General features: G+C 43.7%; 1 protein-coding gene across 1 annotated transcript; it reads left to right on the top strand.

The window, feature by feature from the left end:
• The first annotated feature begins 4,687 nt into the window (after nucleotides 1-4,687).
• On the top strand, nucleotides 4,688-23,810 carry LOC125918345 (DENN domain-containing protein 10-like). The gene is made up of 8 exons (XM_049624345.1): nucleotides 4,688-4,780; nucleotides 7,308-7,504; nucleotides 10,371-10,450; nucleotides 14,315-14,463; nucleotides 15,693-15,804; nucleotides 17,525-17,625; nucleotides 19,590-19,697; nucleotides 22,544-23,810. The coding sequence occupies exons 1-8, from the start codon at nucleotides 4,726-4,728 to the stop codon at nucleotides 22,738-22,740; spliced, it is 999 nt and encodes a 332-aa protein (XP_049480302.1). The 5' UTR covers nucleotides 4,688-4,725; the 3' UTR covers nucleotides 22,741-23,810.
• Nucleotides 23,811-23,819: the final 9 nt, after the last annotated feature.

Raw genomic sequence — 23,819 nt, 5'->3', positions numbered from 1 at the left:
GCCAGACTGCCTTTCAGAAAGTCTTCAGTTCATTAACACATCTTCTTTAAATGCATAAAACCCATATTGAACAAAACAAGGTATTTCCTAGTAAAGTCAGCATAAATTGTCACAAACTCAACAGGCAATTATGCTTGTATTGCTTTTATCTTTCTTATTAAAAACTGCCTTATTACCAGAGACTTTGGTATTTCTTCAGCGTCTCTTTCCAATTGTCCCAGATCCCAGGGGCTTACTCTTGGGCCAGCAAACAAATCCAGGGAGACTGTGAGGTAGTTCTGGGCACTCTGCTTCTGGCTGTGGCTCTTCTGGCCTCAAAGATTGCTCTTGAAGACTGAGCCTGCAGCATCTGGCTACCATCCAGGACCTGGGATGTTCCTCAGTGCACAGATCCTAGTGCTGCTTTTGGGGAGAGGAGGAATGCTTTCCCTGATTCACTGATGAACTCTGACTCCAGTCCCTCAGGAGCAGCAGGTTAGGGCTTTTTCCCTGGTCCATCACTCCATGAACGAAGATCCTTTGTTGCTTTCTCTCCTCCAAGCTATGGGAATTTCCCCAGGTGCCTGGCACATCTGAAACTTCAACCACAAAAGGACGTGACAGTATGTCCTAACCCCAGATAAAGGAGCAATTGCCCACCCAAGGAAGATGGCTAGTGAACTTGAGGGGCCCACACCTTTACTGCAGAGAGAAGAGGGGTTTACCCTTAGTGATTCAAAGGCAATCTTTCCAAGCTTCTCTTTTATCAGAGAAGAGGGGGAGAACCCCCACAGAAATATAATCTCCAGTAGGGTGCTTCAAATACACCCAATACAAATGGCCCAAGAGTGGGGCGCCTGGGTGGCTCTGTCAAGCATCCCAACTTCAGCTTAGGTCATGATTTCAAGGTTTGTGGGTTTGAGCCCCGCACTGAGCCCCACATCAGGCTCCACACTCCCGGTGCTTGGGATTCTCCATCTCTGCTCCTCCCCCACGTGTGCTCTCTTGCTCTCTCTCACTCTCTCTCTCAAACTTAACACACATGGCTGAAGAGTAGCTATATTCATTTCCTATGGCTGCCACAACAAAATACCACAGACTAGGGGGCTTAAGCAGTAGAGATTCATTTTCCCACAGTTCAAGATATAAAAAGTCCGAGATCAAGGTGTTGGCAGGTTTAATTTCTTCTAAGGCCTCTCTCCTTGGCTTGCAGATGCCTTTCCTCTGGGCAGCCACATCTCTGATATCTCTTTGTTTTGTCCAGATTTCCTCCTCTTATAAGGACATAGGTTAGATTGGATTAGGACACACCCTTACAACCTTATTTTAATTAAATTACCTCTTTAAAGGCCCTATCTGCACAGACGATCACATCCTGAGGTGGTGAGGTTAGCCCTATACCATATAACCATGGAGTTATTCCAGCCCATCACAGTAGCTGAAATATGTTAGGATTTTATATAATTAATTATCCTAGTTAATTGGATGACAGTGACCTTCACCAAAAGCAGGTATTTAAGGTGCAGATTGATGGAGATTGGTGCATTGTTCACGTTAAAGGGAATCTACAAGAGGATCTATTTTCCTTGTGAACACTTTATCTGTAGAACCTTGCAGGAGATTGTAAAAGCCAATGAAACATGAGTGCAAGTGTCTACTTGGCTTCCACACTGATTCCAAATCTGCATCCCACTCCTCAGCCCCTAACACCTTTGTATTTTCTGTGAGATCTAGAAACATTAGCAACTATTTACTACAATAGTAAGCATAGGGAATCAATCCAAGGGGCATAATTCAGGGTGCTGCCCTCCAGAAGTTCAGTCTAATGAGAGAAACAGAAGAGCCATATATGGGGTGCCTGGGTGGCTCAGTTAAGTGTCCAACTTTGGCTCAGGTCATGATCTCACAGCTCATGAGTTCGATCAAGACCTGCGTTGGGCTCTGTGCTGACAGCTCAGAGCCTGAAGCCTGCTATAGATTCTCTGTCTCCCTCTCTGCCCCTCCCCTTCTCATGCTCCGTCTCTCCTTCAAAAATAAACATTTTTTTAAAATTTAAAGAAGAGCCATATATATTCCCAATTCTAGTTCTATGGCCAAATGCTATTAGACCTTAGAAGAGGGATAACTTAGTTTTGCCTGGGTTGAGGGCAGAAATGGTATTTGAACCTTGAAGATGTAGAATTTCCCAAGGTAAGGAGAAAGTAGAACAGGGAGACTTGTTGAAAATATAGCAGCACTGTGATTACAGAGTAAACAGCAGGAAACACATTTATTGTCATTAATAGCTGGTGGAACTAATCATATTTTCATACTCAAAAGTATCACTCAGTTAAAATTACTGAACCAGAATTATAAGTATTAACTTGGATAAACCTTTAAAAAAAACAAAGTTGAGCAAAAAAAGCAACTTACAAGTGAATACAAATAGTATGCAACAGAATGGAAGGGCATTGTAGCACAGTGATTTCTTGTGTGGCTGGAGTCTTATTGCTTGGGTCTGTGTCCTGGCATCACCACTTGCAATCATGTATGTGATCCTAGGCAAATTGTGCCACTTTTCAGTTTTCTCACCTATGAATTGGGGATCATAATAGGACTTATACAAAAGGATATTCTGAGGATTTAAGGAAAAAAAAACAAGTAAAATTCTTAGAACAATGTCTGCTATTCAGTAAATGTTAGCTATTGTTGCACTGGTGTAAAGTTTTAAAAGAAAGAGTACAATATTTTGTTGAGTGAAACATACAAATAAACCAAAACTTAATAACATAATGGGAATATGACAATGACCAAACTTAGAGCAGTGGTCACCTCTGTGGGAAAGGGAGGGGAAGGAGGTTGGAGAAGAAAAGGGAAGTGCTTCAACTATATTTGTAATGCTTTTTTTTTTTTTTTTTTTTTTTTAAAGAGAAAGAGTATTTAAGTTGGGGAGAGAATCTCAAGCAGGCTCCACACTCAGCAAGAAGTCCCATGTGGGGTTCAATCCCACAATGCTAGGATTGTAAGGGTTAGATTGTAGTGTAGGGCTAACACTTAGCTTGAAATATAACTTTGTTCTGACACTAAAGGTCAAAAGATAACAGCCTTGCTTTTACTCTTGTAAATCATACTTCATACTCTTGTGAATCAGGCTTTACCAATGAAGGAAACAAAAGCTCAAAAAAAGAGCATCAGAGACAAGGTCAAGGAGATCCACTGGTTGCAACTTAGCAGCAGAAAGTCTAAAATAATCACCTCATTCGATAACTGTTTCTGACTCATCTGGCAACTGTTTCTAACTCATCTGGGAACTATTTCTTTGTTCTGTTCCCAGATAATGATAAAATGATGTGATCGGCTTTAAAAACTCTGTACCCCGGCTGTTTGGGGCCACACTCTTATCAAGAGTGTTGGTCCCAATCGGTCACTGGTGCCCGTAACATTCTGTTTCAGGAGTCGTGTGGATGCAACAGGATCATGACCTGAGCCAAAATCAGGAGTCAGGGGCTTAACTGACTGAGCTACCCAGGCACCCCATGTAATGCTTTATTTCTTAAACTGGGGGATAACCACCTCTTTTCCTTAAATTAGCATTTATGTATATATATGTAACAATTGGTGTATATATATATAATATTTTATATTAAATAGTTTAAAATGTACGTCAAGTGAGTTGGAGATGGTATGATATTCCTGTAGATACCAAAGACCCTCCCTAATTAGTTTTGTGAGGTTTGGGGTTGGAGGCACAGAAGATCCATGAGGGATCCTGGAGCTACACAAACTGCCTGGCTCCTTCTCAACATGCCTATCTCTGTCTAAATATCTCTTCCTTGAGGAGCCTTCCTTGACACCTATTTTAAAGCAGTACATCCCCTCCACTTTCTAACACACTCCACTATGTTATTGCAATGGGCTTATCACTCTAGGCTGTTTTGTATTATTTTACTCAGCAATTGTCTGTCTCCCTCCACTAGAATGCTCTATCTTGTTCAACACTATATTCCCAAAGCTTTTTCAAATCTTCCGGGCTTTTTGTTTTGTTTCGTTTTGGTTTTGTTTGTTTTTGTTTTTGGGATGGATAGATGAATAGATGGATGGATGGATGAATGAATGAATGAGTGGATGGATGGATGGATGGTTGGGTGGGTGGGTGGATGGAGGGAGACCGTTCCTCCATACTCATGACTCCTCTTTTTAGCCGGCCTGGAGGGCAGAGGTAGAATGAGAAAAGATTGGAGGGGAGGGAAGATTGGAGTGGGTTGAATAGAGGGCTTATGAAGATCGGATTAGAGGAATTGAGGAAAGATGCCCAGGCTGAGGAGTTTTCCGAGCTTGAAGAGCTGAGGGCTGGGGCTCCTGGGTGGCTCAGGCGGTTGAGTGTCTGACTTGGGTTCAGGTCATGATCTCATGGTTTGTGAGTTCAAGCCCCGCGTTGGGCTCTGCGCTGACAGCTCAGAGCCTGAAGCCTGCTTCAGATTCTGTGTCTCCCTCTGTCCCTGCCCCTCCCCTGCCTGTGCTCTGTCTCTCTCTCTCTCTCTCAAAAATAAATAACAACAACAAAAAAATTAAAAAAAAAAAAAAGAGCTGAGGGCTGAAGGTGGGTGGGGGGGCAGGAAGTCAGGGCGAGCGGGACCCAAGTGGGGCCAGAGGGAGAGGCGGGGCCTTGATTGAGGGTGGGACCGGATGGTGGGCGTGCCCTGGAGGAGGGGCGGGGCCTGCGAGCGGATTGTTGGGAGCGGCGCGCTGCGGCGGCGGCGGCGGAAAATGGCTGCTGCGGAGGCGGCGGACACTCAGCTGATGCTCGGAGTCGGGCTGATCGGTGAGGACGAAGGCGCCCTGCCCCGCAGTCCCGCGCCCCACTTCGGCCTCCGCCTGGGCCCGGGGTGGCCTCTGCTCCCGCGGTCCCCGGCGCCGCCTGCGGTGAGGAGGTCGCGGCCCCTTCTCTGTTGGGCCGGGGCGGGGGGCGCTGCGGGGCGCGGGGACCCGGCCAGCCGCCCTGGGCGGGTCCGCCTGTAGCCTCGCGTGGGACCCGTCCGGGCGGGGCAGCAGGGCGGAGGGACCCCGGGCCTCCTGCCGGACGCCCCATGATGCACAGAAGCCCGGACGTCGAGGGTGACGGAGCTCCGGCGGCTGCGAGGGGCCGCTGCGCAGGCGGGGCAGGGGCTGGGCCGAGAGCGGGTAGTGGGCGGTGCGGGGGGGGGGGGGGGGGGGGGGGCAGGGCAGACCTCGGAGGGTGCGGGAGGCACGCGTGACTGCCTGCCCGGCGCCCGGCTGGCCCCGATTATGTGATTGAGCAGTTCGAGTCACCGTGACCAACTGTGCCAGCCCCGAGTGCTGAGCATTATGCACGGATTATCTCCCATTAAACTTCTACCACGGCTCCAGGGGATGTGGGTAATGTTTGGTGACCACATTTCGGAGAAGCAGATGGAGGCCCAGGGTGTCCTTTGCGCACGGACGCGTGCTAGGAAGCGGCGGAGCCAGGGTTGGGACCCTTGCGGTCTAGCCGCAGAGCCCCAACTCACACCAGTGGCGGAATCCTGTATCATGTGATAGAGCTCAGGCACGTAGCCGGCGTGTCTACATACATACAATCATGTACGGCGGGATCCCGGTTAAATTTGAGGAATTAGTGGTTGAGGAAGTACGTTGGGATCTTTGGGTGTGCCTGAGCCGTGTGCAGCGTCTCAGGGTTGGGTGTTTCAAGGAACCATTCATCCCATTGGCGGCCGCGGGTTGCTTGAATGAACGTCTGTAGGTTCCCTGCGTGCCGTTGACCTTTGAAGTAATACTCCATTGAGATAACATTCTATTCCTCTAGTGTGGAAGAACGTTGCTTGCGTTCAGCAAAACCGGCTAACTGTGCTGATTATTTCTCAGTGTTTCAAAGGAGTGCATTTATCTGGGAATGGCTTCCTGTGTTTCTTTTTTATTTCCCCTGTATTATTTCTAATGTGGTTTTAGAACTGCTTCAAAACAAAACCTAAGTACTTCAAGCATCTTAGTCCTGCTTGAAGGTACTTGTGAATAAGGTTAGGTTAAATTCTGACTTTATCTGGTAACGGCAAAGACGAAGATGACTTACAATCATATTTTCAATTCAGATTTTTATTTTTCGTATGGAAACGGATTTAAAAGGAATTTGCTTCCAAATAATGGGGGAGGGGGAACATTAGAAACAAGGAGGGACCAGGTGTTGATAATTGCTGGAGCTGAATGATGGAGACGGGAATTCATTTTTTTATGAACTTGATATTTTCCATAACAAAAATCTGCATCCATACTGCTATATGCACAGTAACTGTTTTTCTGAAGCTTAGGCTAGGTTATTGAGGTGTTTACTGTGATGAGGAAACTACATTATGTGACAGGATAACCATTATTATTATTACTATTATTATTACATTATTATTATTACTATTACAATGTTAAATATAGAATTTATACAATCAGTATATAACATGATTTAAAAGAGATTTCACCATTTTCTTCATCTCCAGTTTTGTTCTTGACAAACACTTCCTGTGTATTTATTAAAGATCCTTCTAACTGATAAAAATGTAAGGCTGAGGGGACACCTGGGGGGCTCAGTTGGTTAAGTGACCAACTCAGGTCATAATCTCAAGGTTTGTGAGATTGAGCCCCACATTGGGCTCTCCACTGACAACGTGGAGCCTGCTTGAAACCCTCTCTCTCCTTCTCTCTCTGCCCCTCCCCTGCTCTCTGTCTTCTCTTTGCTCTCTCAAAATAAATAAACTTAAAAAAAATTAAAAATTAAAATTTAATTTTAATTAAAATTAAAACAAAACGTAATGCTGAGTTTATGAATTTGTGTGGGAGGAGATAGGAAAGAACTCTGCCAAATTTAAGGCTCAGATTTTCTTTTCCTTAAAATTTTTTAATGTTTATTTATTTTTGAGAGAGAGAGAGAGACAGAGCACGAGCAGGGGAGGGGCAGAGAGAGAGGGAGACACAGAATCTGAAGCAGGCTCCAGGCTCCGAGCTGTCAGCACAGAGCCCGACGCAGGGCTTGAACTCACGAACCATGAGACCACGACCTGAGCCAACGTCGGATGCTTAACTGACTGAGCCACGCAGGTGCCCCTTAAGTTTTCATTCATGATTTGTTGTAAAAGGTTTTTACTCAGGTGGCCTAAAACTCAAGATCAGGAGAGCTGCATGGTTTGACCAACGGAGGTGGATGGGAATTTGGGGTCACACATGCTCCGGGATGCTTTGTAAAATGGGATGTGAAAACTGATTCCGCTAAGTGCTTCTGAGTAACCAATCAATTCACTTCCTTGCTGCTGTTTGACATTCTCACAGTGACCATCTTTCCACCGTAGAAAAGGACACAAATGGAGAAGTTCTGTGGGTGTGGTGTTATCCTTCCACGACAGCTACTTTAAGGAGTTTACTGCTGAGAAAATGCTGCCTTACAGATGAGAACAAACTTCTCCATCCCTTCGTCTTTGGTCAGTACAGAAGAACATGGTTTTATATCACAACAGTTGAAGTTCCAGATTCTTCAGTTTTGATAAAGGTATGACTGCCTGAAGGTCTAACAACCAAAAATATTTAAAGTGACGTAACATTCTTCCAGTGACTCTTAGCTTTAGACATTATTGCTCACAATACGCTTTTGAAAAATACCAGATATGCTTTTCACTGGGAATGTCCCCTTTCAAATTTCACTCTTATTCATTCTATGAATATTGGTTGATATACATTCTATTGACTGACCCTATGGCTGGTGTAGTGAAGTCCTTTCTGGGTTATACTCTGATGGAGTAGTAATGTGGACGTGCAAAGTCGTGACCGATTAAAAGTGGAAAGAAGCAGGGGCGCCTGGGTGGCGCAGTCGGTTAAGCGTCCGACTTCAGCCAGGTCACGATCTTGCGGTCTGTGAGTTCAAGCCCCGCGTCAGGCTCTGGGCTGATGGCTCGGAGCCTGGAGCCTGTTTCCAATTCTGTGTGTCTCCCTCTCTCTCTGCCCCTCCCCCGTTCATGCTCTGTCTCTCTCTGTCCCAAAAATAAATAAAAAACGTTGAAAAAAAAAATTAAAAAAAAAATAAATAAATAAAAGTGGAAAGAAGCATTTGTCCATAATTAAAAACCATTTTAAGGTTTTTTTTTCCCTTAAGTTTATTTATTTTGAGAGAGATTGAGCAGGGGAGGGGCAGAGAGAGAACCTCAAGCAGGCTCCACACTGTCAGCGCTGAGCCCAGCACGAGGCTCAAACTCAAACCATGAGATCATGACCTGAGCCAAGATCAAGAGTCGGACACTTAACCAGCTGAGCCACCCAGGCGCCCCTAAGTTTGTTTGTTTGTTTGTTTGTTTTAAGTTTATTTGTTTTGAGAGAGAGAGACAGAGCATGGGAGGGGTAGAGAGAAGGAGAGAGAGAGAATCCCAAGCAGGCTCTGCACTGTTAGTGCAGAGCCTGACATGGGGATGGAACCCACAAACCACAAGATCATGATCTGATCCGAAGTCAAGAGCCAGAAGCTTAACCGACTGAGCCACCCAGGCGCCCTAAAAACCGTTTTAAAAGATAAAATTATCCTTGGGATGCCTGGGTGGCTCAGTTGGTTGAGTATCCGACTTTGGCTCAGGTCATGATCTCACAACTCAGTGGCTTCGGGTCTTGTGTCGGGCTCTGTGCTGACAGCTCAGAGCCTGGAGCCGGCTTCAGATTCTGTGTCTCCGTCTCTCCTTCTGTGTCTCCCTTCCCTCCCCGCTCAAAAATAAATAAACATTAAAAAAAATTTTTTTTTAACTTTATTTTTTATTTTTTAAAATTTGCATCAAAATTAGTTAGCATATAGTGAAGCAATGATTTCAGGAATAGATTCCTTAATGCCCCTTACCCCCCCAAAATTTTTAAAGATAAAATTATCCTTGATATAATTAAGAAAACTTTTTTTCATTTGCTTATGGATGGTAAGGATATGTTAGGAATAGAAAGGAGAATTAAGGAAACATGTATTAAGTAGGCTTTTGTGTGTGTGTCATTTGATATGAATAGTATCAATGTGACATGTTGAAAACCAGTATGTGGTCACTGTGGGCTTTTCTAATTCCAAGTAACCAGCAGGGTTTTTTGTTTTGTTTTTTTTCAAATAAAGAAATATTGGAAAGTGACGAAGCTCCTGGTGTGTGCCTGTGTGGGGACTTCTTTTACCATCTAGGGCTACTTTTATAGCCAATAATCATGAAACATGTCCAAGATACCAATTTAAATTTAAGGAGTTACTTTTAAAATAACAAGAAGGCAACAGTTTAAAACTGTTAGAGGTTTAAAACAAAACAGATTCATAATTAGAAAATGTAAATTTGCAAAAAGATAGTTTTCAATGTGTTATAAAATCTTTCGTTTATGTTCATTAAGTTCTTGCTGAAAAGTCTTGATGTGTCGAATAGGTTTATCTGTGTTTTGTTCCATAATGTCAATAGCAGCAACATCGATTTCAAATCTGCTTTTCAGATTTGAAAAATGACAAGATTTAGAGGTAGTTCTTATACTTAAGAATATGAGTTCTGGGGTGCCTGGGTGGCTCAGTCAGTTAAGCATCCGACTTCAGCTCAGGTCACGATCTCGCGGTCCGTGAGTTCGAGCCCCGCGTCGGGCTCTGGGCTGATGGCTCAGAGCCTGGAGCCTGCTTCCGATTGTGTGTCTCCCTCTCTCTCTGCCCCTCCCCCGTTCATGCTCTGTCTCTCTCTGTCTCAAAAATAAATAAACATTAAAAAAAAATTTTTTTTTAATTAAAAAAAAAAAAGAATATGATTTCTAAAAATGTATTTCTTAAATGCTTTGCCTTTTATAAAGTCCTGAATTTTATCTCATTAATGGGAATAATAGGTATATGATTAGAAGAAATTTATATTTATAATAATAGAGGAGTATAGACAAATGAAGCTTATTGTTACAGTGTGCTTTCTACAGAGATTATATGGCATTCTGTAGAGCATTGACTATTTCAGGAACTGTGTGATCTTACTGTGTGTATTTTTGTTGTTTTGTATCCTCTTTCATTAATTAAGAGTTGATAAATTGGTAGATCTGATATGACATTTCTAATTCTGCTTTGATGAGGTGAGAGTACTTTAAATGAAAACTCACATTTTTGATATTTGAAATATATTTGTGTTTTTGAAAAGATGTTAACTCTAAAAGTACTACATTCTTATCTAAGAAATGAAATATATAGGTATATATAAGTACATATCTTTTATATGTGTGTATGTAAACATAGAAGTATAAACAAGGAAGTGAGAACTTGGTTACATTTTGATCTTTTCTTTTTAATGCTGTTATGTCTTGTACAAGAGGTTTGCTAGAATGTAGTAATAAAATTTAAATCTGTGAAAGTGTCTTTAAAAAGTATACTTTTTGTTTCTTTTGGACAGGTGACTCATTTTTCTATTGTTCTGACCGCCAAAGATTTTAATCCAGAGAAATATGCCGCCTTCACTAGGATATTGTGTAGGTCTGTATGAAAACTGTATTAAATGCTATCCTACAAAAATGAAGATCTTGCTCGGTAGTTACATAGCAGATTTCTACACGGAGGAAGCAAATTTCAGCCCTCTGCTTCCCCAACTTAATCTTTACTGGCCCTCTGGAAACTTTTGTAAGAGGAACTTTCTCTTCTGCTTTTATGACACTGCTCTTATTTGGGAAAATGGTAGAAGGGAGGACAAAAAGCAATTTACACAACGATTGTAGTTCTTGGGTATTTGAGTCACTTGCTACTTTTGGCCTGACACTTCTGCTCACTTCCAATCTAGAACTTTCCTTAGCAGGACGGATAAGTTAAGTGCTGGCGAAGTGGTAAGCTAGTTTATATGTGTCAAGGTCTGTGTGGGGGAGTCATTTTGGGGAAAGTTAATGAGCATTTTGAATTATGCAAAAACGCAGGAAAATACTTCTTAGCTGGAGTGCTGGGAAGCTGAGAATCCAATTAATTGGTTAATAGTGATTCAGGTAAACTTCTTTAGTTTCATCCCAGCTGTTGAAAAATTGTATGTAAAATATACCAGTCTGCTTTCTTGCCTTGGTGAGTGTATATAGTGGAGTTAATCAAACCTTTCTTGTATCTTGGGGAAATTAGTTTTTTCCTCAATCAGGGCTTTGACAGGGTTTTAGATTTTTTTTTTTTTTTAAATATTGTTGTTACTAGATAGAATTGTAATTCTAGAGGTTATGTATTACAACATCAGCCCTCAGGCTTATGCTCAGTAAGTTGTTTTAGATGGGGTGGGGGGCAAAGGGAGTTGTTTTTGTGTTCCTCGCTATAAGCCTGATGAATGGTTGCTTTTTTGCCATTTTTATGTGTACACACACATGCTATCTATCTCTGGCTATCTATATCTATATGTCTATATCCATAACTATATCTATATCTATATATCTATATCTACATGTAGCAGAAGACTACTTTCTAATTACTTAAGGGTTTCAGGTAGATTGTATTTTCACAGAATGAAGTTTTACTGTTTTGCAGCCAGCTATGATAAGAAAACCTTTTTGCTCTCTTAAGATAAGTCCCAGGTATATGGTTCATTGTGGAATATAAACAGTTGTCTGCTACCATGGCACTGACACAAAGGGAGATTATTATTGTGAGAAGAGACGCTGTCTACAAGCCATGAGCTAAAAACACTGTAAAGCTGCTTTTGAACAAACGTTGGACTCCCATTTCATTTGGCTGAGTCAGGGTTAGGTTTCCCAGTGAATTCACTGGGAAATATTCTTGGGCTCAAAATTTAAGATTGCTTTAGATTCCACTTCCTGCCCGGGAGGAAGCTGGAAGGTTCCTCAGCTTCTGTAGTGCCATGGCATTGTTGGGTTCCGGACTCTTCTCCTGTCACAGTTTAGGAGAAAGGAGGACTGAGAGCTATTGGCAGCCACCTCTTGTGCCCCCTGCACCTTACTGCACGTACCCTTGCATGTGTACATACCCACATGCTCTTGCCACACACACACACTGCCTCTCCCCACTAACACCTGTCTGTGTGCACAAGTACATAGACCAACACTTTTCGATGCTGCTGCTTACCATGGAGGTGCTCCCTTCCGTTTCTGGGGAGGGGACAGGCAGGCGTGCCTTCCATAGCACGCTGCTCACAGTGGCAGCGGAAGCCCACACGAGGGGGTTCGTTCCCTGTGTGGGATCCAGGTCATTTGCCATGACCCCCTTCATCTTCTGGAGCCTCCAGCTAGTGGCCATGGTAGAGAACCAGGGTTTCACTTGGAACCAGTTGTCCAGGCCAGGTGTGACAGCCTCCGGCTGTCCCATCTGAGTAAGTTCCCCTGGGTTGCACTTTGTGGTTTTCCTATGGAATGATTTGGGGGGATCCTTGCTTCTGTCAGTAGTTCATGGCCCAGGGTTGTTATGGAAAAAGTGATCTTATCCTACTACCCTTCCTGTGTTTCTCTTCTCCATTACTGTATATCGTTTCTATTTCACAGGGTGTTTTTTTTTTAAGTTTATTTATTTATTTTGAGAAAGAGAGAGAGAGAGTGTGTGTGTGTGTGTGTGTGTGTGTGTGCGTGCACGCGTACACACGTGAGCAAGGGAGGGGCAGAGAGAGGGAGAGAGAGAATCCCAAGCAGGCTCCACACTGACAATGTGGCCTGATGCAGGGCTCCAATTCACAAACAGTGAGATCATGGCTTAGGCAGAAATCAAGAGTCGGACACTTAACTGACTGAGCCACTCAGGTGCCCGTCTATTTTACAGTTTTAATGGTATATTGTTTGTTTGGTGGTGGTAATGTAAGCACACAGGAAAAAAATACAGACAATACAGAAGGGTATACAGTGAAACCTAGGTCCCTTCCTCTCCCTATTCCTAGCCTTCAAATCTGCCTCCCGACCCCCACCCCGGGGCACTCCTGGGGCTGTTTTCTTTATATCATACCGGAGATATTTTCTCCATATAGAAGCATGTATATGAGTTCATGGGTTTGACTAGTTTACATGTAGGATAGCTTACCATATTCATTGTTCTCTACCTCTTTCCCTCAATTGTGCATTGAAGTCATTTAAAAACACTGACTGGCTAGTAGTTACAACACTTGCTTTTTTCACTTAACCTACAATAAATACAGTTTCGAGTGATCTATTTTATTTTAAAAAATTTTTTTAAATCTTTTTTTTTTTTTAATGTTTATTTTTGAGAGAGAGATAGAGCATGTGTGGGTTAGGGGAAGAGAGAGAGATGGAGAGAGAGAATCCCAAGCAGGCTCCACACTGTCAGCACAGAGCCCAACGAGGGGCTCAGACTACCGAACCGTGAGATCATGATCTGAACCGAAACTGAGAGTCAGACGCTTAACTGAGTTACCCAGGTATCCCTCAAATGATCTGTTTTAAACAATAATTTTATTTTCTTTCCAGTTTTTTCATCCATTTAGCTACTAAAAGGCTCAAGTAGGCCCAGTCCTGCTTCTCATGCAAAATTTAGATTTAGTTACTCAGAGGAAGAGATTTCAGGGGAAGAGACTGATTTCACATGTGAGCTATAAATGTAGGCAGTTTCCTGTCAGCGTTTTCTGGAACTTGATGATGAATATATCTAGTGTATACTTACCACCAGAAACTTAAAGGAGTTTGATTTCTTAATTATCTAAATATAGTTACCTCTGGGAACTCTGATAATAAATATAGGTTCTATAATTACTGTTTTCTCTGTGAACAATGTGTAAAACTCCTTTCTTGTCAAAGGAAATCCCAGCAATAATAGAGTCCTTATGGCTAGAAGCACCATTTGTGAATATAAGACAGATAAAAATGCAATATTTTTTTTAAGAATAGTGGGCCCTCAGGGGCGCCTGGGTGGTGCAGTTGGTTAAGCATCTCAGCTCAGGTCATGATCTCCTGGGTTCGTGAGTTCAGGCCCCACATCAGGCTGTGTGCTGATGGTGTGGAGCCTGCTTGGGATTCTGTCTCTCCTTCTTTCTGCCCCTCTCTGACTTGTGCGGGTGTGCACATGCTCTCTCTCTCTCTCAAAATAAATAAACTTAAAAAATAAAACTTAGGGAAAAAAAGAAAAATGAGTCCTTAGAAAGTCCTTAGCTTACTCTCCTGCTCGAGTGGGCTATGGAGATGGAAGGAGAAAGCCAGCTTCAGGGAGTTGTTGGAGGTCTCTTGAATGGTTGTTTTTTTCAATACATTATCGAATTAAATTATAGAAGTAGTCATGTCATAAAAAGTTTCAGGCATTCAGAAGCGTTATCAACAGGTTGACTTAGATTTTTTAGGAAGTACCCATACCCAGCCTTGGGCGCATTGCTCTGTGTGGTTCATGCTATATAAAAGCATGGTTGTTTTTTGTCTTTTCTTACAGAATGTACCTGAAACATGGGAGCCCAGTTAAAATGATGGAGAGTTATATTGCAGTACTCACAAAGGGGATATGCCAGAGTGAAGAAAATGGCTCTTTCCTTAGCAAAGATTTTGATGCCCGAAAGGCTTATCTTGCAGGCTCCATCAAAGGTAAACACACGCAGACACACACACAGCCCACAAAACAAAAACCCGTCCCGGATGGTTCCATCCCAACAACAAGATCCCCAAGCCAAGGGCAATCCTCATTGTACTCTAATATTCCATCTTTCTGTATATTTTCATCTATGTAATATTTATTTGCTATACAGGAGGGTAGTTCAACTTCTACATTGCCTTATTTGATTAGAATTCTGTCGTAGGAAAGCAGATTTTTGTGGTGGCCCTTTCCACACGATTCTGACTGTTAATAATACAGAAATGTTCTTTTGTGGGTAAGCTGAATTTCACAGCTTGAGTGTCTGCCGACTTCCATCGTTTTTCTTTCCTTACATTTTAGCAGTTACTTCCTCCATGTAGAGAGCTCAGGCCCCTGACCCAGAGTTCCTCTTCTAACTCTCCGCCTTCCTCTCCCAACTGGAAAATCCAAAACAGCAGTGCAGGGCTAAGCCACAGATTTCAGGGTCCTTAAAAGGGAGGAAAGGGGAAATGCTGGCCTTCACTCTTGTCCTCCTACAGCGCCTGTCTTAGCTCGTGAACCTGCTGTTCTATATGGTTTCTAAGCGTCCTATTGACAGGTTTGTTCAGCTGTCTCAAAAGGACTTACATAATGACGTATGTATTGGTGGAGGGGTGGTGTCCATGAACTTTTATTTATTTATCTATTATTATTTTTGAATGTTTATTTATTTGAGAGAGAGAGAGAGCCAGCGGGGTTGGGGCAGATAGAATCCCAAGCAGGCTCTGTAGTGTCAGTGTAGAGCCCTATGTGGGGTTTGAACCCACAAACTGTGAGATCATGAACTGAGCTGAAATCAAGAGTCAGTTGCTTAAGCCAATGAGCCACCCAGGTGCTCCAGAGTAAACTTTTTTTTTTTTTTTTTTTAAACCTAAGGGTGTTTCATGACACAGAAAGATACTGGTTCCCTTCATATCATTTATTCCACTTTCTTTGGGCTCTGGCTTCATCTGTGCATCCAGTGCAGAGTCCCTTGGAGGGGGGTCAGGTTTAAGCTGTCATAGCACCCATCCTAGGGAGCAGATGTCTGGATTTATATGCTCATCCAGTGCATAAGGTGCTTTTTTATTCTCTGTATTGAAAATAATTCTGTATACAGAAAATAAACTCTGCATTTATTGGAAAGAATTCCTTCCAATAAAAATGTTATTTTCTTACATATTATTTAATGCAGTAATATTATAATTTCTTGTGTTTTAAGACATTGTATCTCAGTTTGGAATGGAAACCGTTATCTTACACACAGCACTGATGCTAAAGAAAAGAATTGTCGTCTATCACCCCAAAATAGAAGCTGTCCAGGAGTTCACCAGGTATTGTCTCTGGTCATTAAAAAGTAGAGGCTTTGTTGGGAGCTGATTTGGGGCAGTCTGTGTTCCTGTGTGCTCTGTTCTGTTACACATTTGGTATAAATAGAATGTGGTAGGCTGTGGGTGAAATGCTATCTTGGTCTAATGTTTCAGGTGAGCTTTAGTAGTTCAAGGTCACTGAATTTGGGCAGATTCTTCTTTAAATTTAGAAATAAGAATATTTTAGAGCAGGGAGTTTGAACTTTTCCTTGCCAGACCATAAATATTTTAGGCTTGGAGGCCATAAGTTCTCTGTCCCAACCACCGAACTGCCAGTCGTGCATATGTAAATGAATGAGCATGGCTGTGTTCCAATAAAACTTTATGTGCAAAGACAGACAGCTGATCCATGGCCATAGTTTCCTGACCCCTGTTTTAAGTAAGTTATTTCTTTTTTTTTCACTTTTACCACAGATTTTCTCTTTTTTTAAAAAAAACATTTATTTATTTTTGAGAGACAGAACACAAGTTGGGGGGGGAGGGGCAGAGAGAGAGGGAGATACAGAATCTGAAGCAGGCTCCGGGCTGTCAGCGCGGAACCCAACATGGGGCTTGAACACACAGACCACGAGATCATGACCTGAGCTGGAGTCTGATGCTTAACGGACTGATCCACCCAGGTGCCCCTCTCTTATTTTTATAATAAAGATGTTTTGAAAGTTTTTTCTTTACCAAATCTAACTTGTTCATAGATTCTTTTTTAAAAACAAGAGGACCTAGCTTTTGTGCTTAACTGTATGCCAGCTGTTGTATAAATCACCTCAATTATTAAATTTACTCGTGACACGAACTTTGCAAGGAACTTTGCCTTCTTTTACGGATGAGAAAATTGAGGCTCCAGGAGGCTGACTGGTTAGAAAACGGGAAAAAGAAGGTTTGGTAGTCAGAAGAACTTGGGTTAAAATCCTGGAGGGCGCTTTACCCGCTCTGTGACCACATCCAGGATACTTAAACTTTCTAAGCCTCCGTCTCTGTATCTGTAAAATGAAGGTAATAATGCCCACTTCGTAAGCCTGTTGTCAGGACTGGCGATGCCGTGTGTGAAGTACTTGGCGTGTGCCTTGCTCATCGTGTGCGCTCTGGAAACGAGGACTGCTGTCATTGCGATGGCCACCCAGTTACCCTTTCCCTCTACATCTATGCTTCTGAAACGGGGATGTCCACAGCTTGGGAAACATAGCAGGGCAACAGCGGATTCACCATACCACAGTTCAATTCGTCACCTCTCTCTGCGGCAGCTGTTTCACTGGTTTTTTCAAGGAAACTTATTTTGTATAAAAACAAACACAAAGTGGTTTGCAAGTTTGATTGGAACTTTAAAGATAGAAATGAGAGACTTCAAAAAAAATGTGTTGCTTGCAGGGCCCCACTCTGGATTCTACTCTCAGACTCCCTCCGTGGCAGTTTGCGGAGTGAGGCATTTGGAGGAAAACTTCAGAAGTGTTACTCCTTGCCACCACGGAGATGTTTTGAAACTTCACCTTGAGCTTTTTGTAGCTAATCTGACCCAAAAAGGCAGAGTTGAAGACATTGCATTACTTTAATTTGAAGCCTGGAGGTCGGGGCACGTGTAGTCTTCACTCTCCCCTCTGCCTCTGACAGCCAGCTCTGTCCTCGGGAGGAAGAGGGAGGAGGGTGCGGGTGCGGGCCAGCAACCATTTGAGTTCTTGTCTTCGTTCCCCAGGACTCTGCCTGCCCTGGTGTGGCATCGACAGGACTGGACCATACTTCATTCCTATGTGCACCTCAGTGCCGAGGAGCTGGAAGCCCTGCGGATGTGCCCAGGTAGACAGTGGGGGTCTCGCAGGAGGAGAGGCTTGGCGTTCACCTGGTTTGGGGGAGGACTTTTTTCTGGCCTTCCCAAAGGGAATATTGATGATGCATTATTTCTTTGGTAAATGCAACCAATTTTTTTTCCTTAAAAATTTTATTTTTTTTCACATTTTATTTTATTTTTTATTTTTATTTTTTAAAATTTACATCCAATTTAGTTAGCATAGAGTGCAACAATGATTTCAGGAGTAGATTCCTTAATGCCTCTTACCCATTTAGCCCATCCCCCCTCCCACAACCCCTCCAGTAACCCTCTGTTCTCCATATTTAAGAGTCTCTTCTGTTTTGTCCTCCTCCCTATTTTTATGTTATTTTTGCTTGCCTTCCCTTATGTTCATCTGTTTTGTCTCTTAAAGTCCTCATAGGAGTGAAGTCATATGATATTTGTCTTTCTCTAATTTTGCTTAGCATAATACCCTCTAGTTCTATCCATGTAGTTGCAAATGGCAAGGTTTCATTCTTTTTGATTGCCAAGTAATACTCCATTGTGTATATATATACCACTTCTTTATCCATTCATCCATCGATGGACATTTGGGCTCTTTCCATACTTTGGCTATTGTGGATAGTGCTGCTATAAACATGGGGGTGCATGTGTCCCTTCGAAACAGCACACCTGTATCCCTTAGATAAATACCTAGTAATGCTGTTGCTGGGTCATAAGGTAGTTTTATTTTTAATTTTTTGAGGAACCTCCATACTGTTTTCCAGAGTGGTTGCACCAGCTTGCGTTCCCACCAACAATGCAAAAGAGATCCTCTTTCTGGGCATCCTCGCCAACATCTGTTGTTGCCTGAGTTGTTAATGTTAGCCATTCTGACAGGTGTAAGGTGGTATCTCATTGTGGTTTTGATTTGTTTTTCCCTGATGATGAGTAACATTGAACATTTTTTCATGTGTCAGTTGGCAATCTGGATGTCTTCTTTAGAGAAGTGTCTTTTCATGTCTTTTGCCCAATTCTTCACTGGATTATTTGTTTTTTTGGGTGTTGAGTTTGATAAGTTCTTCAATGTTTATTTTTGAGAGAGAGAGTGAGAGACAGAGTGCGAGCGGGGGAGGGGCAGAGAGAGAGGGAAACACAGAATCTGAAGCAGGCTCCAGGCTCTGAGCTGTCAGCACAGAGCCCGACACAGGGCTTGAACTCACAAACCATGAGATCATGACCTGAGCCTGATGCTTAACTGACTGAGCCACTGAGGCGCCCTGAGTTTGATAAGTTCTTTATAGATTATGGATACTAACCCGTTACCTGATATGTCTTTTGAAATATCTTCTCCCGTTCTGTCGGTTGCCTTTTAGATTTGCCGATTGTTTCCTTCGCTGTGCAGAAGCTTTTTATTTTGATGAGGTCCCAATAGTGAATTGGTCCTCAATTTTTTTTTATTTGTTTTTAATTGTATCGCTCTGTGAAATGTGAAAAGTCTGGTAGCTGTTTTCTTAACATCAGTTCCAAACTTCTGTTACTTCTTGAGTTGTCCTGATTCCTTTAGCATTTATTGTATCAGATCTGAAACTGGTGAAAGTTGATGCCGTCCCCAGCACGCTGTCCCTGAGAAAGCCAGGCGTGTGGCTGTGGTTGCTTAGAGACAGAGACCTACAGGGGGAACATTGGTCAAGAGAATCCTTGCTACCTGTACCTCGGCTGTCATTCTTGACCTGAATAGCAGTAACTGAAAAGTAAATGCCTTCTTCTTTGACACCACAATGTAGTTTGGGGGACGTTTTGAGTTGGAAGGGTTTCTTCAGGCAACTGTCAATAATGTAGTCTGAAGAAATGCCAGAGGGTACAGCTGATGTCCCCTGAATAAAGCAGTGAAGAAAAGCAGCTGGTGAACTTTTAGAGTCCATTCTCTTTCGACCCGTTCACAACAGGATTTGTTCCCATTCCGGTAATGTGGGTCATCTGTGTCATGCAGGTTACATCGCTGGGTTTGTGGACTTGGAGGTGAGCAACAGGTCAGACCTCTACGACGTGTTTGTGAATCTGGCAGATCGTGAGATTACCGTTGCCCCACTTGCCAAAGGTTAGTTCTCTCTTCCGTCGTTGATACAAAATGGAAGCCAAGCAGTCATACTTTTTAAAATCAATTTATTAAAATTTTAATTCCAGCGTAGCTAACGTAGAGGATTATGTTTCAGGGGTTCAGTACAGTGATTCAACACTTCCACGTGCTACTCAGGGCTCATGAAGATAAGTGTGCGCATAATCTCCTTTATCAGTTTCACCCATCCTCCCGCCCACCTGAAGCAGTTGTATTTTTTTTTAATGTTTATTTATTTATTTTTTTATTTTTGAGAGACAGAGAGAGACAGCATGAGCAGGAGAGGGCAGAGAGAGAGAGAGAGGGAGACCCAGAATATGAAGCAGGCTCCAGGCTCCGAGCCGTCAGCACAGAACCTGACGCGGGGCTCGAACTCACGAGTCGTGAGATCGTGACCTGAGCTGAAGTCAGACGCTCAACTGACCGAGCCACCCAGGCGCCCCTGAAGCAGTTGTATCTGTAGGCTGATGCTCTAAAACTGGTATTCAAGGGCCTGCTTTGCCCGCTGTGCTGAAACTGGAGAGATTTTCTGTGTCTGGAACAGAGCATTTATTCTTACAGGCCCAGCCATGTCAGTAGTACATTCTGGGTGCTTATGCTGTACAGTATATGTTAATAAGATAGTATCTTTTTTTTGTAATGTTTATTTATTTATTATGAGAGAGTAAGCGTGAGTGGGGGAGGGGCAGAGAGAGGGAGAAAGAATCCCAAGCAGTCTCCGTGCAGTCAGCACAGAGCCGGACGTGGGGCTCCGTCATATGAACCTTTGAGATATGACCTGAACTGAGATCAAGAGTGGACACAACCGACTGAGCCACCCAGGTGCCCCAATAGGATAGTGTCTCTATCTCGTTTCTCAACTTTTCTGTTTAAACAAGCTGTATGAGTTACCTATTGCTGCATAACAAATCACTTTTAAACCTAGTAGTTTAAAACAGCAAATATTGGGGTGCCTGGGTGGCTCGGTCGGTTAAGTGTCTGACTTCAGCTCAGGTCATGATCTCGTGGTCCGTGAGTTCGAGCCCCGCGTCGGGCTCTGTGCTGACTGCTCAGAGCCTGGAGCCTGTTTCAGATTCTGTGTCTCCCTCTCTCTCTGCCCCTCCCCTGTTCATGCTGTGTCTCTCTGTCTCAAAAATAAATAAACGTTAAAAAAAAAAAAATTTAAAACAGCAAATATTTATTATCTCACAGTTTTAGGACTGACTTAGCTGAGAGGTTCCGACTCAGGGTCTCTCATGAGGTTTCAATCAAGATACTGCCAAGGCAGGGGCACCTGGGTGGCTCAGTTGGTTAAGGGTCCGACCTCGGCTCAGGTCATAATCTCATGGTTCGTAGGTTCGAGCCTCATGTTGGGCTCTGTGCTGACAGTTCAGAGCCTGGAGCCTGCTTCGGATTCTGTATCTTCCTCTCTCTCTCTGTCCCTCTCCTGCTCATGCTCTGTCTCTCTCTCAAAAATAAACATTAAAAAACAAAGATATTCCCAAGGCTTCAGTCATCCAAAGTCTCAACTTCTAAGCTAACTTTTAGCAGGAGGCCTCACCACCTGGCCTCTCTGTAGGGCAGCTTGAGTTTCTCATGACATGACAGCTGGCTTCCCCAAGAGTAAGTGATCCAAGAGACAGAAAGACCACAGTGCCTTTTATGACCTAGTCTCAGAAGTCATATACCAGTTCTTCCATATTCTATTTGTTAGAAGGAAGCCATTAAGTCCAGTCCCCACGTAAGAGAGAGGAAGTAGGCTCCACCTCTTAAAGGACAGAGAATGAAAAAGGGCATAGAAATTTATTATTGCACAAGGACTGAACATGAATCCTGTATGGAAAATCTTTTTGAACGATGTGTCAGTAAGCAAAAGGGAATGGAGGTGAGTATTGCCCTTTGTAAAGCCAGAGTGATAGGATACTAGCTGTGGCCAGGGCCACTTATATTGCTGAAGCATTAGGACCAGAAAGGGTGGCCATGTCCTGCCGCCTTCTGTTGCTCCGAGTCTATAAGATGAGCTCGTCTCAAATCAACACCATTCAAATGGAGTTTGTCCCTTGGAGGGACAAACAGAAATTTCTGTTCATTTTTTTGCTGCAGAAAAGGAGCAGTGTATGTAAATCGTGTGACTTAGGTTGTTTCCTTTGCACATTCTGAGGGTCTTCACACACTGGAATGTTCAGCTGGCTTCTGCAGAACTGATAGGACGCTCTGCTGCTATAGGATCCCCACCAGAAGGTTCCACTTGAATTTTTTTTTCAAATGTTTATTTCTTTTTGAGAGAGAGACAGAGCATGAGTGGGGAAGGGGCAGAGAGAGAGGGAGACACAGAATCCGAAACAGGCTCCAGGCTCCGAGCGGTCAGCGCAGAGCCCGACGCGGGGCTCGAACTCACGAATGTGAGATCATGACCTGAGCCGAAGTGGGACTCTTAACCAACTGAGCCACCCAGGCCCCCGGGTTACACTTGAATTCTTAACCGTAAAGACCTGCGAAGGGAGGTTAGGCTCTTGGCTTAAAATCACAACTTACTTGTAGTCAGTAGTTTTCATTAGGTCTTGCCTAGGAAGAAAAACAAAAATTCTTATCAGGTAGTTGTGAAGGAGAAACCTGGTATTGGCATGTTCTTATTTTGAACAAAGTAGAAATCATGATTATGCCGTGCCTCCTAGCACGTCCCTTGGAGTGATATCATATTTGCGTTCAGGATGAAGATGGAAATGGGGGCGGTTGTTGGTTGTTTTGAAAATTTCCTCCGCATGATGGTTTACATTTTCAAATAGGCGTCCTGGTTTTTATTATGTAAACTTCTAAATATCTACATCACTTCTGCTTGATCTCACCAGAGGCCATGACAATGGGCAAACTGCACAAAGAAATTGGTCAGCTGATTGTTCAATCTGCAGAAGATCCGGAGAAGTCAGACAGCCAAGTCATACAGGTAACTCCTCAGTCCCCTGACTTACTGAGAGTTGTGCAGTGGTGGTGCCGGGCAGCGTGTGGCAGAACTGCCTGGGGCGCGGGGAGCCGTGAGAAGCCGTAGGCAGATGCTGGCACGAGGGTCTGCAGGGTGGCCCTGGTTAGAGGAGCGGGCAGAGGCCCACCGTAGCCAAATAGTTATCAGGCTCTGGGGACAGAGACATGCAGGGGGCTGGTGACAGGTGTGACCCCCAGCTGGTCTGGAATGCTTTCCTGAGCGAACGCATTCTGTGCTCCAGCAGAATTTTCACGGAGGAACAACTTTCAAGAGATAGTTGCTGCTGAGGACTAGAGAGGGCGTCTCAATCTAGCTTCGATGTACTGTGTCCAGAACAGCAGTAAGCAAGCATGTAGTCCGATCCCTGCCAAAGGTAGCAGGTCTGGGCTCACACCCTGCAGGGCTAGCCCCGCTGTGGGGTCTCCCTGTCAGGCTGACCAGAGCTTCCATGTGGATCCTCCCCTCTCCCCTTTCTGGATCGGGATGGCTGGAGAGTTTATTTAAGCCTGTCCCTGTGGTGATGACAGGCCCTCCTGTGCACCGCAGCCTGCCAGCTCCTTTCCTGTCTGCTGCCGGTTTGCATTCAGCCTGTTCCCAGCTCCTTACTCTTTTCCCGGGATACACTTCCATCCTGGCCTCCGGGCCCTGGCTCATCTAGACCCTTGTGTCATCCCGTGGGGGCCAGAGGCCTGGAAGGATTGTCTCCCACTGTCTGTACCTGTACCACCTCATCAGGGGTGGGGGTGGGGGGCTCTGATAGGCAGGCCCTACTCATCTGGCTGGACCCGGTTCTTTTTTCCATTTATTCATTCATTTATCCAGAAAATATTTATTGAGCACTGACTATATGTCAGGCATGGGGCAGTAGGGTTGTATTTATTGGAGTAGATGAATAGGAAATAATGTAAGGGGACCTGGGTGGCTCGGTTGGTTAAATGTCTGAGTCTTGATTTCAGTTCAGGTCATGGTCTCGTGTTTGTGAGTTCGAGCCCCACGTCGGACTCTGTGCTGGTGGCACAGAGCCTGCTTGGGATTCTCTCTCTTCTCTCTGCCCCTCCCCAGATCATGCTCTCGCTCGCTCTCTCTCTCTCTCTTTCAAAATAAATAAATAAATAAACTTAAAAAAAAGTAAACGCCAGATCATT

The sequence above is a fragment of the Panthera uncia genome, unplaced genomic scaffold (genome assembly GCF_023721935.1).
Source record: "Panthera uncia isolate 11264 unplaced genomic scaffold, Puncia_PCG_1.0 HiC_scaffold_684, whole genome shotgun sequence".
Taxonomy (NCBI): domain Eukaryota; kingdom Metazoa; phylum Chordata; class Mammalia; order Carnivora; family Felidae; genus Panthera; species Panthera uncia.
The sequence above is the reverse complement of the archived record's forward strand: the minus strand, read 5'-3'. Positions and strand labels throughout refer to the sequence as shown.

Excerpts from the sequence above, each read along its gene's own strand:
- LOC125918345 (XM_049624345.1), top strand. The coding sequence starts at position 4,726 with ATGGCTGCTGCGGAGGCGGCGGACACTCAGCTGATGCTCGGAGTCGGG. Across the intron at positions 14,464-15,692 it reads TCTTGCAGGCTCCATCAAAG|ACATTGTATCTCAGTTTGGA; the intron begins GTAAACACACGC and ends TTGTGTTTTAAG. Across the intron at positions 15,805-17,524 it reads GCTGTCCAGGAGTTCACCAG|GACTCTGCCTGCCCTGGTGT; the intron begins GTATTGTCTCTG and ends TTCGTTCCCCAG.